This window comes from Xyrauchen texanus, chromosome 6 (genome assembly GCF_025860055.1).
Source record: "Xyrauchen texanus isolate HMW12.3.18 chromosome 6, RBS_HiC_50CHRs, whole genome shotgun sequence".
NCBI classification, from domain to species: domain Eukaryota; kingdom Metazoa; phylum Chordata; class Actinopteri; order Cypriniformes; family Catostomidae; genus Xyrauchen; species Xyrauchen texanus.
The window spans coordinates 25,356,030-25,374,575 of record NC_068281.1 but is presented as its reverse complement, the minus strand read 5'-3'; the positions used below and the strand labels follow the sequence as shown (position 1 = coordinate 25,374,575).

General features: G+C 39.0%; 1 protein-coding gene across 1 annotated transcript in view; it reads left to right on the top strand.

The window, feature by feature from the left end:
• The window catches only part of LOC127644758 (glutamate receptor ionotropic, NMDA 3B-like), a 58,187-nt gene extending 42,296 nt beyond the window's left edge, over window positions 1–15,891 (top strand). The window contains exons 7-9 of the mRNA XM_052128126.1: window positions 10,139–10,303; window positions 13,133–13,203; window positions 14,303–15,891. Coding sequence (XP_051984086.1) covers window positions 10,139–10,303; window positions 13,133–13,203; window positions 14,303–14,858 — 792 coding nt within the window. The 3' untranslated portion in view covers window positions 14,859–15,891. The remainder of the gene's footprint in view (window positions 1–10,138; window positions 10,304–13,132; window positions 13,204–14,302) is intronic.
• Window positions 15,892–18,546: the final 2,655 nt, after the last annotated feature.

Here is an 18,546-nt window from a genome sequence, read left to right as displayed (position 1 = left end):
GACCGTGGCTGACGTGGCATCAGGCTCGCTGACCGTGGCTGACGTGGGCTCAGGTTCGCCGACCGTGGCTGGCGAGGGCTCTGGCTCGCTGACCGTGGCTGGCGAGGGCTCTGGCTCGCAGATCGGGGCAGGCGTGGGCTCTGGCTCGCAGACCGGGGCAGGCGTGGGCTCTGGCTCGCAGACCGGGGCAGACGTGGGCCGGGAGGCTGAAGCCCGTCTTCTCTTCCTCCTCCGGGCAGACGAAGTGGTCCGCGCTGGCTCGTGGAAAGCGACTGGTTGTGGGGGTGAGCTCGCTGACAGATGGGGCTGGCGTGACAGGAAGTGCCATGGTCCTCCTCAGCAACGCCCACGGTTAATGGCGAGCCGCAGACCAGCAGAGTCACCTCCATGAAGCCGCAGAGAGTCCATGAAGCCGCAGAGAGTCCATTCGCGCGTTGCCGGTGGCAACCGCTCCCTCAGTGCGGCGTTCAGATTGCCCCGGAAGAAAGATACCAGGGCTGAGTCCGGGAAGTCAGAGACATTCGTCAGCTCGAGGAAGTCACCGATATGGTCCTCCACCGGTCGGTCCTCTTGTCGCAGGCAGAGCAGGCGATAGTTTGCTTGTTGCACCGCTGGATCCATTGCGGTCAATCGTTCTGTAATGATCTGGGAAATCAGGAGAAGGCAGACGGGAGATTCGGATCCACACGTGGCTTTTATTGACAAGCATAGACAAAATAAACAAACACAGGAACAAAAGAAAAGTCCACGATGGGAAAATAAACTAAAACACGGAAGAACATAAAGGAGCTACACAGGTTGGGGAAACATCCACGAAGGGCAGAACGAACACGAATAAACATCCAGCAAACATCAGGGGAATCAGAAGACCAAGAGGGAACATCAGGGAATGAGAACAGCGAACATGAAACGACAACGATTGACAACGGAGAGGGGAAACAACAGGGTTTAAATAGACAGACACGAAGATGACAAAATAACAAACAGGTGCGGACAATAACACAGTGCAGGCAGTGATGAAACCGGGAAACACAGGAAGTGTAGTTTTACAAGGACAGTGAAACACGGGGCGGACAACAAGGAAAACGTGACATGGAACGTGATCAGTGGTGAGTGAAACGGAAAACACGGGGCAGACAACAAGGGATCGTTACACCTATATTAAAAACTGTAAAGTTAAACAAAAATCTAGGTCTACTGCGATTATTACATCTCCGGTTCATGATGTTTTGATCTAACCATAATTATATCTGATAACCATGATTATTGTGCATTTTAAAGTTTAATCACATTTACTATCCAAATTATGGAATTTTAAGCGAATATAGAAATGCCATGAACGCAGTGTTTCTGTTTTCTGTCTCATTTTCCAGTGCAACAGTGCATGTGAGCACTCCAAAATAACTCAAAAATAGCACCACAGACTGCTCCTGAAGAGTGCATGAAGATTGTGATGTAGGCCTACAAGCGCTGTCTGTGGTCCTGCAGAAGTTTAGACAAGGAAATTCATAGTGAATGCAAAGCAGTCTGTTCTGCTTTAACAATTGCGTAATGGCAAATGTCCATGGTCCTTGCAGGTTCATACATGGAGTGTTAATGACAAGCAGTGACACAGAGGAGGAAATGCCAGCTTACTCTGTTACTGTGGAGATTATAGAATGGCAGCTGTGCAGTTGGATATGTCTCAACTGCATAAAGATTTGAGCATACATTTGCTGCTGTCAAACATGAAGAAAAGCACTCTGATTACCTCAGATTCACATTTTTGTTTTTTCAGAAACAATGCAGGAATTATTCAAAATGTATAGAATACATATTTGCATATATACTTGCGATCGCATGACCGCAAAATCCAGGAGGACTGACAAAAATAATTGAGCCAAGCTCAGAACTGAATTTAAATATTTACAAATAGCAAGAGCCAACTAAAACCAACTGCATCTCTATCTTTGAGCATTACAAGTTAAATTCAAGTCAAAAATAGTATGTAATATAACTGAATCAACCTGACTACTGTATATTAGATAATACCAGCCAAGTTTAAGCTTAAAATGTAGTAAGTCATATGTGGTCCCATTTAAATCTTATAATCTGAACTTTCGCCGAACTCTTTTTGCATTTATGTCTGCATTGCAAATGAGTGCCACCTTTTGGTATTGATGTAGATATATGAATATAAAAGTTTTTCAAAAAGCACTGAACTCAGTTTAAGTTATATATCATATGAAAACACTCATTATCAAAATTACAGACAGATTATTTTGTCAAAAGTGGACAAAATGCATGATGCACATGCATGATGCACAGTGAAATATCTAAACATTTTCTCTGTCTGCTCTGATCATAGTTTCTATAAGCCTTAAATAGCCACAAACTTTAGATCAGCTCTTACCTTAGGCTCTTTTCTTCAAAATGAGCCAATATGTGAACTTGCTTGGGTAAATTATCCAATGTTATATCTCAGATCTCCAGAACAAAATATGTTGTGCATCAAAAAAAGGAAGATAAACAAATTATCAGCAAAATATGTTGTTGACCATTGATGATTAATGCAACCCATAAAGCTGAGGATATTAGCTTTACAACAACACCTAGATTAAGTTTCTAATCCACTCAGAGATATTTGATGAAACAGTTTTTCAGAATGTTTTAAATTTTTTTATAATAAGCTCATTTTTTTAAAAAGATTCAGGGTAAGCCATACTTGCCGAGCAGTTTTTTTTAAGCAATCGGCACTGCTGTGTAGATACAAGGGTTTGTATGGTTATGAGTGTGCTTCTACACATCTGTTTTTGTACAGATGAGTTAGTGGGTTCTGCCCTTGACCAGTTTTCCTTACTATCAGACCGGCTCTTTTCCATCTGAAAAATTATTTTGTTTGGAATTACTGCCTCCTGCTGTTTAATAGACATTCCATCAGAGGAATGCAGTTCCACCACAATACTTTTTTATTCCAGAGGGCTCCATGCCAGCTGTACCACCCCACACACCTGAGTTTCTGTGTAGCAGTCACCAACACAATACTCAATCAATGGAGTTCCAGTCAATAACCTCCCAGGAGTTGCAGTGCTCCTGTAAGACATTGTCTTGAACAGTCTGGCTGCATTACCTTGGTGTGGTTATGAATGGGGACTTCATGAACAGAAGCAATGACATTTGTTTTCGGCCCCTATGCCAGCTGGAAACCATCTCCGGTGTTCCCTCTCTGCTCTGAAGCCGAACTATCCGGTCTCTGCTGTAAAAGCACTACTCTGCTGTGCAATAAATTACGCAAACTAACAGGCAGAATTGAACATGAAGTCCTCACAGTCAGTTGTCCCATTTGACTGAATGTTTATTTCTGTTTATTCCCGAGATGTTTAAAAAAGCGGATTCAAATGCAAACAGCAGTATTTTATCTCCTCAATATTATTCTGTCTAAATTAATTTGAAAGTATTTTTCAAACAGCATCTTGATTCATTGTCAGATACAAAGATGTGGGGAAAAGACAGATTGTACAGCACTACAATTAAATGGACCTCCCATGGGGGATTGCAGTTTGGGGATTCCACCAGCAGGTTATTTTTAGGTGCATGTCTAAACTCTGGAATTACAACGATACATAAAATAATTGCTCTGACAAATTACAATTAATACTAGCCATCGTGTTGTGTGTCGGTAGATTGATGTGATTAATTATACTTACGTTCTATAGCATTGGTTCCCAACCTGGGGGTTGCCAGAGCTTCACAGGGGGGTCGCCAAGCTCTCTCTATTTTGAGGGTTACAAGCAATGGTCAGGAACATCAGTGAAAAAGCAAACTTCCATTGAAGTAAGAGTTTCTTACATTCCTTGAATCGATCATGTTTCTCTCTTGTTGAACATTTTATGGTTCTTCCAAGAAAGCCTTCCTTTACTCCTTGCCTCACGTAACACAAGATCGGATGATCTCAGAAAATTGGTCTCCCTCCACAGATCTCCGCGCCAGAACCCTGTGAGCTTGCTCGATTTCCAGCTTATGTTCTGTTATGTCGAGCAGACTCGGGAAGATTTTGTCAAGGAATTTCACCATATCTCGGCCTTCTTCGTTCTTAGGAATTCCAACAATTCGGAAGTTGTTTTGCCCGTTACGATTCTCAATGTCTTCCAACTTTTCCCAAACGGCTTCAAGTCTGTCTTGGCCGCTAGTGGGTTATCAGCTAATTTCTTCTCTGATGACTCCAGATAATTGTCTGTTTCTTGACGTCCCCCACTTTTGTAATCAACTCAGAGAATTTCGTCTCCATGGCAGTGATCAATCAATGTATTACAGCAAGATCCTCCATGTCAGCAATGACCTTCGCCAGCATTGCTGGCATGCTCGACAGTTGACGCTGAATCTTTCCCACCACACCGTCCAAACTGAGTCTGCCGGTCTACTGCCGTCTCTGGCATGGGAGGCAGGCACGCAAACAAGGAAGCTAAAGGCTACAGCCCCTAGTGTCAGTCGCTTTCACTTTTACTATTAATTCTCCTCCCTGCTCAGTGAATCTCAACTTTAAATTTCACATGGATCTTCTTGTGTTTTTGGTGATATTCTTCATGCATATCTCCACCTACTGGGCAGAGAGAAGAATTTATAGCAAAAAATTATTAAATATTGATCTGTTTCTCACCCACTCCTGTCATACCAATTCTGAAGTCATGGATTAAACCACTGGAGTTGTATGTATTACTTTTATGCTGCTTTTATGTGCTTCAAAGTTCTGGTCACCATTCACTTACACTGAATGGATCTACAGAGCTGAAATATTCTTCATTTGTGCTCTGCAGAAAGAAAGTCATACAAATCTGGGATGGCATGAGAGTGAGTAAATGATGAGAGAATTTTTAGTGAATTATTTCTTTAAGTAGCACACAGGGGGCCATACTGTCCTCCTTTTGAGATACAATGTTTAACATTGATTTTGTCATTGTATCTTTTAAGCCCAGAAATATTTGTGTTCTTATTCTCATGCATGATGCACAGTTTTCTGAAGTTTGTGACTTGTGGAATATTCTGCTGAAGTGTTGCTGTACAAATGTTGATCTTTATAAAGGCTAAGCATAAATATAAATTATTTTATCATCTCTACTTTCCTGGTAATTTATTATACCAATTAACACACTCTCTACATCTGAGGTCGGTATTATTAAAAAAAGTATTATTCTTAATATTACAAATTTTAAATGTTTAATTCTATTACATTAATACTTTTAAAGCTACTCAAGTTATACAGCCAAATGTAGTGAGTGTTTTTTTTCGTTTCCTTGTTATTGTTGTTTGATTAATAGCCATGCCTACTAGACTGCTCAATTCACGTGCATGTAGGCCTACACTTCAAGTCTGACATTTTGATACAAATACGCTTTTTGTCCCACTGTTTACAGTTCACTTTAGACATAACTGCGTTTACATTAAATCCTCACCAGGACGGGCATCATTTAGGCGCAAACTAGCGCTCTTAGAGCACGCACATGTAAAGCTACAAACATTAACCGCCTGTCAATCAGACAGTGCACAGTTACAGATATCATCGAAATAAAAAGTAAATGTCAACCTACAGCCAGTGGCTGTCTTGCTATCGCGATCGCTGAAATGAACTACTTCTAGATGTATAACATAGGCTAAATATAGAACACTACTCAAAAGTTGGATCAAGGACATTTCTCTTTTTTCCGCTAAACATGTAGATCATTTTAATCTCTCACAGCAGCCCAATAATCTCGGTGATAGATAGTTGAATAACAGGCTACATTATAGACACTGAATTTAGTAAGCAGAAATATGAAATTTACTTAAAGTATGTTTCTTCAAATAAACGCACAAGACACAGTAAAGAAATTGACCTTTTTCACAGTGAAAATCGCTTTCAGGTGCGGCCATGATGTTCAGGCATTCTCCACAGATCTCAGTGTTGCCAACTAGTTTCAATGGAATTAGCTAAAGCCTGCTCAAAAAGTCGCTAAATGTCACTAGATGACGTCATACGCTAATTCACATATCCTTGATGTCGCAGCATCTCATTTGCATTTTGCATAGTGTTACGTGTGTTGCTTCCCTCTGCTTACCGTACATAATGTAATACCCTTAATTCCCTATATACAAATGTAGCAAAATGTCAAGTTTGTTACGTGTTTGAATAAAGTACAATGTAGAGAGTTGTCTAAGTAAGTGTCTGAATTCAGAGAGTTCAGAAACAGGAATGAACAACAGTCTAAATATCTCCTGTAATTAAGTGCATGAAAAGATTAATTAAACACTTTAAATGTAAAACTAAAGGGGAGCAAACGATACAGATTTGTGATTGGCCCTTGACAACGCTGTTTGCACAAGCGCAGCTCATTCAGATAAAAATACATTCAGGACAGGGAAGTAGGGAACACAGACGGTGGGAAAATAGCGCTGTAAAAGTACAGTTACAGCACTTAAAATATACCCAATTTAAAGTAAAAGTATAACATTTAAAAGTAATATAAAATAAAAGTACAATTATTGGGAAAAAGTAGTTAATTACAGGAACGTGAGTATTTATAATTCGTTACTTTAAACCCCTGGTCATTCGCGATTTTTAATGTTAAAATAGGGGTCCCTTGGAAATTTTGGAAACTCTCCTAGGGTCATTGGTGTAAATAGCCTTTGTCTTTTTTTCAATTGCTGAGGGAATCAGGGAAGCAGACAAGATATGCTCTTCTGCAAAACCAGTAGTGGCATTTGGATTAGTTATCACAAACTGCAGTGAGCACTGAACTTCAGATGGCCTCTAAGGTCAGCCAGAGCTTAGCAGAGGCTGACGAGTTTGCATGTATGCTTTTTTGCGTGTGCATTTTGCCACTATCCTCTTCTTTAACTCTCTCAAGGGAATAGACATAATAAAAAAGGGCTGTAGCAAATCCTGTTAAATGTTGAAAATGAACAAATTAACAAGCAGAGATAGCAGGACTGTGAGGGATGAAGTGACACTAAACATGGTACTGCAATCCCAATATGTGCAATTTTAGATGACCAATGATTGCAAATCTCTCCCTACATGAACAATGAGACGTGTGATCATCACAAGTGGTGAAGTCATGCACAAGTATTTGTATTGTGGGTGATGTTATTTTGGGCAATTTAGCCCTCTCTTATACTTTTCTGTTTATTTTGCGTTGAAATATTGTCTGTTTGACTTTCTAGATTTCTGTCATATTGAAAGAGTAAATCGCGTGGGATATATCAAGTCGGGTTTGTGTGGGAGATTCAAATTTTAAACAATTTATTAAATATTTTACCATAGCATGAATGTGAGGGAAGTGATTCCATGATTCTAGACTGGAGTTTACATTTATTCATTTGGCAGACACTTTTATCCAAAGTGACTTACAAAAGAGGAAAACATAAGCTAATCATCTTAAGGAGACAGTGGTACGAAAAGTGCCACATCAAAATAGTATACAAAACAGATTTAAGTGCAACAAGAATTGTAAATAATTATTATTTAATTTTGTTTAGTTACTGGTAAAGTGCTCTTGGAAAAGATGTGTTTTTAGCCGTGAGTCAGCTTCACGGATTGAGTTGGGAAGGTCATTCCACCAACGTGGTATGATGAAACTGAAAGTTCGGGAAAGTGTTTTGGAGCCTCTTTGTTTTGGTATGACAAGGCGACGTTCCTTAGCCAACCGCAGGCTTCTGGTGGGAACGTAGCTCTGCATAAATGTTTTTAGGTATGCTGGAGCAGACCCAGTGACTGTTTTGTATGCCAGCATCAGGGCCTTGAATTTAGTATGTGCATGAACCAGCAGCCAGTGGAGAGAGACAAAGAGTGGTGTAACATGTGCTCTCTTTGGTTCATTAAAGACCAGACATGCTGCTGCATTCTCGATCATTTGCAGAAGGTATAATAGCACATGCAGGAAGGCCTGCAATGAGAGCGTTACAGTAGTCCAGTCTAGTTATGACAAGTGACTGAACGAGCTGTTGTGTGGCATGTACAGAGAAGAAAGGTCTTATCTTCCTGATATTGTAGAGTGTAAATCTACATGATCTTGCAGTCTTTGAGATGTGGTCTGCGAAATTTAGCTCATCATCAATGGTTACGCCTAGATTTCTGACCGTTTAGAAGGCAAAACTGAAGTTGGACCCAGCTGCATGGTGATGTTGTGTTCAACAGCAGGGTTGGCTGGAAAGACAAGGAGTTCGGTCTTGACTGGGTTGAGTTGCAGGTGGTGTTCCTTCATCCAGGCTGAGATGTCTGTCAGACAGGCAGTGATTCGAGCGGTCACTGTGGTGTTGTTGGGCTGGAAAGACAAGTAGAGTTGCGTGTCATCAGCGTAGCAGTGGTAAGAGAAACCATGTGACTGGATGATGGGTCCTAATGATGTTGTGTATATGGAGAAGAGAAGTGGCCCAAGCACTGATACCTGAGGTACCCCAGTAAGTAACTGATGTGGCTTGGATACCTCCCCTCTCCAGGCTACCTCAAAGGACCTTTCTGAGAGATAGGAGTTGAACCAGCCAAGCACAGTTCCGGTGATGCCCAGTTTAGAGAGGGTGGAGAGTAGGATCTGATGGTTGACTGTGTCAAAGGCAGCAGAAAGGTCCAGCAGAATCAGAATGGATGATCTGGATTCAGCTTTCGCCTGTCTCAGTGACTCCGTGACAGACAGCAGGGCAGTCTCAGCCTGGAGTGTCCACTTTTGAAGCCTGACTGATTGTCATCCAGCAGCTTTTTCTGTGAGAGATAGGCAGAGATCTGATTGAAAACTGCCCTTTCAAGCGTTTTTGCCATGAATGAGATGAGAGAGACTGGTCTGTAGTGTTCTGTCTGTGTGGGGTTAAGTGCAGGTTTTTTCAGCAGTGGGGTTATTGAGCCTGCTTAAATGTAGTGGGAGTTCAGTTCTAAAAACTTTCTTTCACCTCACAGAAAAGCCGTTGAACTTGCAAATCTCCTGCAGTGTCTTTCCACTGCCAATCCATCATGTAATCAGTGCGTCCTACTGTATTTTCTGTCTACTGTGCATGCAACTCAATAATCAACAGAGTCAGGGCCCCTCAGAATGCGAGGACTATATGGGAATACGACTTTTGGAAAGTAGTGTCTTATTTCACAAAGTGTGTCCCACACATTTTTCCCTTTCCAACTATGCAAAATCAATGTGACTAAATTAGAATGGTGATATTTTATAAAATTGTTATTAGTTCTGGCCAGCAGGAGTCCTTCTATCTCCAGATCAAAGCCATGGCGGAGGACGGATTTCTCTGTGGAAGTCAGTGCTTCCAGCGCCCAAGGGGAAAATAACAATGGGTCAGGCAGGTCTTCTGCCTAACTGCTCTGTCCCTTAGAGGTGTACACAGTGTGCAGAGCTCCTCCATATTGATGGGGGTGAGGGTTCAAAGGCTGCATCTGAATTCCTGTACGTTCATAGAATGTACTGAATTTAGTGAAGAGTTCACTTTGAGCTAGTTACTAACTTTGACCTATGGTATACTAACAACAACCGTAAAAAAAATGTTTGGGCATGGTTAAATAAGTAAAATGTAACCACAAAGAACAACTTTCTTGGTACCTATTCTGCACTAGAAAGAAAAAATGCAGCAACTACTATGCTAACACTGGAAAAAAATGAATACATTATGGATTTTAGAGTTACTGAAACTATGTCTGTTTTCTTTTAACCTGAGTATAGTCAAGGCATATCAGTCTGTCACAGGAGAGATCATAGACTAAGACTAAACACCCATTATACTCTGTATGAAAAATGGTGAGCATTATTTTATAAAGATATACTGTATACAGTATTGTCATTGTAATGCAGTATTGTCATTGTAATAAAGCCAAAATTAATCATATGTTTTTTATAATATTAAAAACTATTATCTGCCAGTTGTATCATAAATACTTGTATTCAGACACAATACTTTGACACACTGCTTTTTAGATAATGTGTAGCAGGGAAATATGCAAATTTGGATGGAGGGACAATAACTTGACTTTCAGCTATTCTTATTGATGATAATACTTGCTCTCTGGAATGATAGACCCACTCAAATGAAGTACTGTTTAAGTTGCACTCAGCAGTAGAGCTGTAATTTATTGTAATGACAGAGATCCTCTCTTGTTTGTCTGTGTGTGATTTTGTTTGTTATATTGTGTGCGCAGACGCTACAGATGGGTATCCAGCATTTCTCGGGGCTGTTCGTGCTGTTGTGTGTGGGGGTGGTGGGTGCTTTACTCACTCTGCTGGGGGAGCACGCTTTCTTCAGATTCATCCTGCCTCACCTCCGCCACCAGCAGAGATTCAAATACTGGCTCCACACCAGTCAGGTGAGTTTGTGCCACCATATGCTACAACTGAAAAAGCAGCAGGACGGTTTAATAACCTTCAAAAACACATAGGGGAGACCTGGGCAAGTTATCAAAATTTTTACTCTAGTGAATATTTCTTAGGAGTTGTCACAATAAAATCTGACATTCAATGTGCTTTACGTGTTTGTTTGTTTGTTTATGAAATAGTATGCAGAACATTTTCTTAAAATAAGTGTCCTGAGATATCTCGCCGGTTTAGCATTAGACTTTGTAAACAGCAAACAACAATGTGGCCACAAACCATTGTAAAATTCCTTGATCAGCCAATCAGCAGACTTTTATGCGCTTTCTGTCTGTCTGCACTCATTAGTTCTAATCCAATACACTTTTTGTCAAATTCTGCAAATAACTCCTCACAGTCTTCTAGCTGTCTGTTCTGTGGGTGGGATGAAAACAAACCTAGTATTTTTACACAGCCCTGGATCTGTAAATGGGACAAAAACAAAGTGTATTGGACTGATCCACACAACACTACTCCAGCCAGTCAGCAACAGGGGGTGGTTCTTGTGCGTGAACAGGATGGGGGGTGAGGGTAGGGCGAGTGGGAAATGTATTAGAAGAGCGAAAGCAGATCTGGCTGATGCAAACTTTCTATTATGATAAGTCAAGGCTTGAAGACGGATGCAGAAGTTGCTCTTTTTCTTCTTGATAGGCAGGCAACATACATTTTGCTGTTTCACAGAACCCATATATGCTGTTGTTGTGATGTTAGATTTAGTAGCAGGAGAGTTGTGAGTGTCTGGAGCTGGAGCTGGTGTGTGTAAAACCGTATCGCGTGCATGAATTTGGGGGGGCGGAGCTTCCAAAGAAGCACTGAAGGGAGAGGTGTATTTGTTTTGACAGTTGAGTTCAAATATCAACAGTATTTCTCAGGAATCGTTAAGTGCACCATTAATCCACTGCTCTATATTTTTGTCCTCTTCTGGAAAGTCATTAATACGTAGTAATGGATTTTTTCTTTTGGTCTTGGAGCAAATGTTAAGTGAAAATATTATTTGCTGTGATCTCACATTCTCTTCCATTCACCTCTGTTGAAGTTTACTCTGCAAACGTTTACTTCCACATTGCAAAACCTGAGTGTGAAAAAGGCCTACTTTAAAATATTCAGTGAGTGTTTTGGCAAGTGAGAGTGCTCACCAAATGATTCACCAGCATGCACGTGAGCTTAATGAATAATTCAGACTGAATTGTGAACCAATTCAGACCTCTTTTCTACCATGTGCGACCAATTCATTGTAAAGATCCGACTCAGAATAATGATTAATTTGTCTGACATCTTTAGTTCTGATTCAAAACTGCCGATAGTAAACATCAGGGTAGGGTTGTAGTAGCTGTGCGTAAGGTCTCACTTAAGTTGAGATGTAAAGTTCACACTGAGGGCTTAGTAACAACTAGAGAGTTTGTAATTAAGTCAGTGCTTAATTTAGTTCCACCACCTGTTCTTAAGATAAGACTTAACTAGTAGGTTGTAAGCTCTCTGTAAAGTAATGCATAATATGACATTTACTTGTATTGATCCAATAAGTAGCCTTCAAATTTGTACACAGAAGTACTAGAAAATCACTTGCCATTATATCAAACACAGCTGAAAGCTATTTGGTTTGTCTTAAGGTCAATATTAGGTAAAAAATGGCAAGAAAGAAACAGTTTTCTCTAGAAACTCATCAAACAATCATTGTTTTAAGGAATGAATGCCATACAATGCTTGACATGGCCAAAAACTGAAGATTTCATACAAAGGTGTACACTACAGTATTCAAATGACAACTGGCTCTAACAAGGACAGAAAGAGATGTGGAAGGCACAGATGTACAACTAAACATGTACAACAAGGACACTTTGAAGTAGTTTAAGAAGTTCTGAAAAATTTAATTCAAATTGTAATAGTAATTTTTCATGTTATTAATGTCCTGATTATACATTGTGATCAGTTGAATGCCACTTTGGTGAATAAAAGTACCAATTTCTTTCCATAAGAGCAATATCTGTACATTATTCAAAAAATTTGGCCGCCAGTGTAGCTTCACTTCTGAAAAGCAACTTGATTTAAAAACTAGTGAAGCTACAACCTCGCTACTCAGAAATGTAGTTAAGCTAATAGTTTGGCTATTTGTAGTGACGCTACTGTCCATCACTGCAACAGTGAGTAGACAACCTTTGCACTTCTGCTTGGTGGCAGTCTCAGCTGTATCTTTGGAGGGCAGGGTTTTTAAAAGAGGGTGTGTGGATTAAGTTCCAGAATGGCTAACATCACTTGCAGCCAATTATAGTCTTTTCAGTAAAAAGTAAACATTTATACAATTATGAAAGACATAACAATTCATGTAACAGCAAAACTGGTATTATAAGAAATATCAAATTATTTCTTCTGCCAACGATTGTTGTAATTGATCATTTGTCAACATGTTAAATATTTAAAACATGTTACAACTTGTCCTGACTAGATATTTGTGACAGCTAGCCTAGGTCTCCCCAATGTTATTTGCAAATAAAACTATGTTTATGATGCTATAGTAGTGCCAACTTGCCAACTGCATGCACTTCCAAAGAAAGCTTACTTATTGGGAGAGTTTAAATTATGTTCAAAATTTCTGTATTTTGCAGAATACTCTCAAGGTACAAGGGGTAACCGTTTTGTTCCTGTGATACAAAATAGGGGCACCTGCACCCTCTAGTGTTATAAAATTGAAAGCACAAGTCTGTGGGTTATTTGTGGTGCACATGTTCAATTGTAAAAGTATATTCAGCATTGAGTGTGGTTCTGTGGCCTTTTTTTTATTACTACAGAAAATCCACCGTGCATTAAATATGCATTGCGAGGATGAGAGGAAATCAGAGGCTGAGAGCACAGACAGATGGTAAGCAGTTTATGGTTAGCTCATTCCATAAACCAGTTTAAATATTACACCACATTTTTTTTCCACAGGCAACTGAATTCCTACATAGCTGTGCTAGTTTTTAGGCCACTTTTTTCACCTAAAAAAAATATATATATATATATATATATATATATATATATATATATATATATATATATATATATATATATATATATATATATATAATTATTAAAATGAACATTTCATGACCTTTTGTTTACTTATTTGGTAATTAGCCATGCAATAATGTACAGTCAGTGGGTCACTTTCACAAAATAAACCCCTTCAGTGTTATACAAGCAGTGTTGGGTGTAATCAGATTATACCCTCATTACTACAAGTAGTGTAATGCATTTCATTTTAAATTCTTGTAACCAGTTTACAGTTAATGACCTTCAAAGAAGTTACCTTTAAGTACACTGGGTTACACTTATTTCTAAAATAATATTTATGTAAAATACATTTAAAACATGAATTAATAATTTTTTTGTTTGTGTGCATTTCTAGCTGCACCCTATAACAAGTTGTTGTAAAGGGGAAACACTGGTGCTGAGTGTATGACTTGCATGCAACAGTGAACAGGGAGGAAATATACTTTTTTTTTTCCTCAGCGATTTCAAAATAAAAACTTTTCTGTAAAAAAAATTTATGAAGAAAAGTAACTAAAAATAATTAATAATGTGATTACATGATAAAAAAAAATGTAAGTACTTTACCAAACACTGAATACAAGGTTGATCAATCTGGGTTTATTTGCAAAAATGACTGTCTGACAGTACAGTATCCCTGTATCGCTAATGTAAGAATTACTATCGTCTTTGAGCCTCAAACAAATGTGTGCATTCAGCGTTATGTAAAAAAATAAAAAGAAACTGTAAAAGAAACTGCAAAACAAAGGACAAAAATCAATATCAGCCAGTATCAGTATCTCTCCAGTAAAAGAAAGCTGTGTGGATACCGTTCCATTTGCCACATTGATGGCATATTGAAGTGGCTCTGTGTTGTCATTGATTTTAGAGTTGGTTTGTGAAGTGCTGTGCAGCTTGTAAAACTGATTGGTGCTGTGCCTTCCTTTCAGTCCCACCTTGTGCCTATCAGAAAACTGCAATCTTCACCGCCTGCCAACACCTGCCTCCTCTTCTCCTCCACCCTCCACATCCTCAACGTCCCCTTCCTCCTCTACAACCAAGTGGAACAATCAGACTGCCAAGGCTGGTCGTGAGGCCAAGGAGCATAATAAGCGTGTCCACTTCAACCTAGAGACACTCAACAGCTATCAACTGCAAGCTCCCTCCCCTGGACCAGAAAGAGGCAGGAGGGGGCTGGTGGGCAGTCCACCCACCCAGTTGTGCTCCAATGGTGGTCCTAATCTCAGTCTCAGTTTGGTGCTCTCACCCCCAGCCTGCTCTGGACACTCTACACCATGGGAAGAAGAGCTCCGAGAGTTGCAAGGGAGGATTGAGGAGTTTCGTGGCCAGCTCAGGGCTGCCCTATCCAGGAGAGCTGAGCTCCAGCGCAGCCTGGTCAGACAAAGGCTCAGCCAGACCCAAACAGCTGCTTCCTCTAATCTTGCAGAGAGGTCAGCCTCTTCCACCAACAATACCCTGACCAAAGACATCAACAGGGAGAGGTGATGTAAGTGGCTGGACATTCAGGAGGGTAACAGTTGATATTGGGGATAAGGGACATTCTCTCATCTAAGAAGCCATGCAGCCCTTTATTCTGCCTTCCCCTTTCACACTGACTGATGGGGAGTTAGGGATATATGGAGCACTCTGTGATAGAGAATCAGCTTGTAATCCTGCAGTCTGGCAGACCTCCAGCTCAAGAGAGAAAGTGTAGTGTGTGTGTGTGTGTGTGTGTGTGTGTGTGTGTGTGTGTGTGTGTGTGTGTGTACTTGACCTAGAACAGGCACTTAAAGGCACTGTTCACCCCAAAACAACATTTATGTCATCATTCACTCACCTTTAACTTGTTCCATACCTGTATGACTTTCATTCTTCTGTGGAGATCAGGCAGAGCGACAGCCTCAATCACCATTCACTTTCATTGTATGGAAAAAACTGACATTGAGGATGACAGAATTTTCATCCAGCATGAAAATAGCTTCATTTTGTAAATAATTCAATGGGATTGCTTAATGGGAAAGCAACTATGGACCAAACCTAAAATTTTGACCATGTTACTACTTGTCTTGCTGTGTGTACTTTTCCATACTTATATTGTATGAAGAGATATGATGTTTGCTCGTGTGTTTATATGGTGATAAAGTATGATTCTGTTGGAGATGTTTGACCCCTTTAGATGTCACGGGCAATCTGTATTACACTGTATAATCTAAACATTATAAAGTCTGAATGAGTTATTAATGCATTTACTATCATTAATAAATACATTTTGGAATAAATATTTATTAGAGAATTTATTTCATTTAACCCTCTGCTGCATGGTGTCCACTACAATGGACACATATTTGAAAAGCCATTATTAAAGGGATGGTTCACCCAAAAATGAAAATTCTCTCATCATTTACTCACCCTCATACCATACCAGATGTGTTTGACTTTCTTTCTTCAGCAGAACAAATTTAAAGAAAAATAGAAAAATATCTCAGCACAGCAGGTCCTTAAAATGCAAGTGGATGGTGATTAGACCCTTTGATGCTCCAAAAACGCAGACAGTCAGCATAAACGTCATCCATACAACTCCAGTGGTTAAATGCATGTCTTCTAAAGATATATGATAACTTTTGGTGTAAAAGAGATCAATATTTAAGTACTGAGTTCAAATGGCCCTCATAATACATATTCGCTTTGTCTTGTTATGGACGTTTTCTCATGTTTTTCTTTCAGTTGAGACATCCAGGATAAGTACAGATCTAAATCAAAGCCAACAAATCTTCTGTACAGCATTCCTACTTCTCAGTTGTAAACAGCGCTGCTCTTCCGGGTGTGTCACATATGCATCAGTTCTCATGTGAACATGCCAACGTGATTATGTCACACGCGCATACTGCTGCTGACCAGAAGCGATGGTTTATAGTTAAAAAGTACTTAAATATTTATATTTTTCGCACCAAAAGCGATTGTGTCACTTTAGAAGCCATTTAACCACTGGAGATGAGGGTGAGTAAATCAGAGAATTTTCATGTTTGGGTGAACTATCCCTTTAACAATTCACTTTTACAAACCATTGTTACATTTCACCCACATCAATAATTCTATATAACTGTCATTTTTATATTTCATGTTTGTTATATTTATGGCATCTGGATTATTTACTACTGTCTTCTACTGCTGTGGACATATGCAATCTTTAAAAATACACATATAAAAAAAGGATTTGAAATTATTTGTAAAGGGATCAGTGGAAAGGAGGAGGCGAGAACCGGCTTGACGATACAAATAATAGTTTAATTTTAAACTCAAACAAAAGACAAACACACACATGGTGGACATGTCCGTAAACGATCCCTCTCACCCGCAAGATCCTCCGCAGTCGACCTTTATCCCTTTCGGAGGATTAATTAGCCTAATACGGGACCGGGTGTGTAGGATCACGACCCGGCCCCGCCCTCCGCCCTGCCACATGATTATATTCTTGTTTTTAAATAATAAGTAGTTTATGGAAACTTTGTTTTTTCCCCATTTGTGATTTAATAAATTGTGCATCAAAACAATTTTGTTTTAGCAGTTGTTTTGCTGTAATCGTCGTTTGTAAAAGTCACTGATTTAATTGAAGTGAATTAATTCTGTCAAATGACTCTCAAATGAAAATGAAATGAAATCATTGATTATTGAACAGTGTTAAACTGGTTAACAAACCCTGAATTGTTGGCAGTGGCTGTCAAACTGTTCCATTGTTTGTAAGATGATAGAGTTCTCTCATTCATTTTAAGAGCAGACTTCAAAGTAAGTTTTTGAGAGCAAACTGGGCTAAGGAGGAGTATGCCAGACTGATCGACGAGCTACCATTTTCCTCTGGGAGACAGATGAACAATGGCCTCATTATGTTGAGTTGTTTCCCTTCAAAGAGTGAGTATGCTTGACTGACCATTAAGTGCTTGAAAAAATAGTTAGTGTCAAGCTTTATAATTCTTAGGTTTACTGCCATTGCTGTTTAAAAAGTCTGTTGTCAGATACAAGCAGGGTTGGGAGGGTTACTTTTTAAATGTATTCCATTACAGGATACATGCTGTAAAATGTAATTTGTAACGTATTCCATTAGATTACTCAACGTCAGTTACATATTCTGAATACGGATTACTTCTTCGGCACTGGTAGATTTTTTTCACTTGTTTTGACTATAAAATCTCTGCCAGTACAGTAAGACAAAATACAAAATTAAAAATACATTCTCTGAAAAACCAAAATATCTTATACAGTGCTGTTTCTAAAACAAGATCAATCAAATTTATCTTGTTTTAAGGATTTTTTCTATTTTTATAGGAAAACAATATAAAAATTATCATCAAGAATATGATTTTTGCCCCAATATCAAAGGTCTTACTAGAAAAAATGAAATTATGATCCAACGTGAATTTTCTTGATAAAAAATCTGAACGTGTCTGGTAACGTGCATGTAAAATGGATAGAAATAGCATTTTCGCTTGGTGTAAAACTGTCTTTCTACTGCTCCAAACTTACTTCAAACGTACTTCTCTGTCTGCTCGTATGAATGTAACGCATCATAAGAAAGTGTTTCACCTCTGTTCAAATGCACTTTATCAGATCATTTATATGTATAAATGTTTTCCATGTGAAAGGACTAAATATTATATGAAACAAATGACAATAAAATACAAAGTAATCTCTTCAGTAATCAAAATACTATTTGAATGTAACTGTATAATTACCAATTATTTAAATTGTAACTGTAGTGGAATACAGTTACTTATATTTTGTATATTAAATATGTAATCCCATTACATGTATTTGTTTACTCCCCAAACTTGGATACATCTCATCATTCACTCAACCTCATGCCATCCCAGATGTGTATGACTTTCTTTCATATGCTGAATTCCTGAATATTTTTAGAAGATTTTCTCAACTCTTTTGGTCCATACAATGCAAGTGAATGGGTGCAAAAAGTTTGAAGCTTAAGAAATCACATAGAAGAACATTCATGAATGAATGAAGAACATGAATGAAGAACATTCACCTGCATTGTAAGGACCCTACAGAGCTGAAATATTCTTCTAAAAATCTTAATTTGTGTTTTGCAGAAGAAAGAAAGTCATACACATCTGGGATGGCATGAGGGTGAGTAAATGATGACAAACATTTTCATTTCTGGGTGAACTATCCCTTTTAAACATTT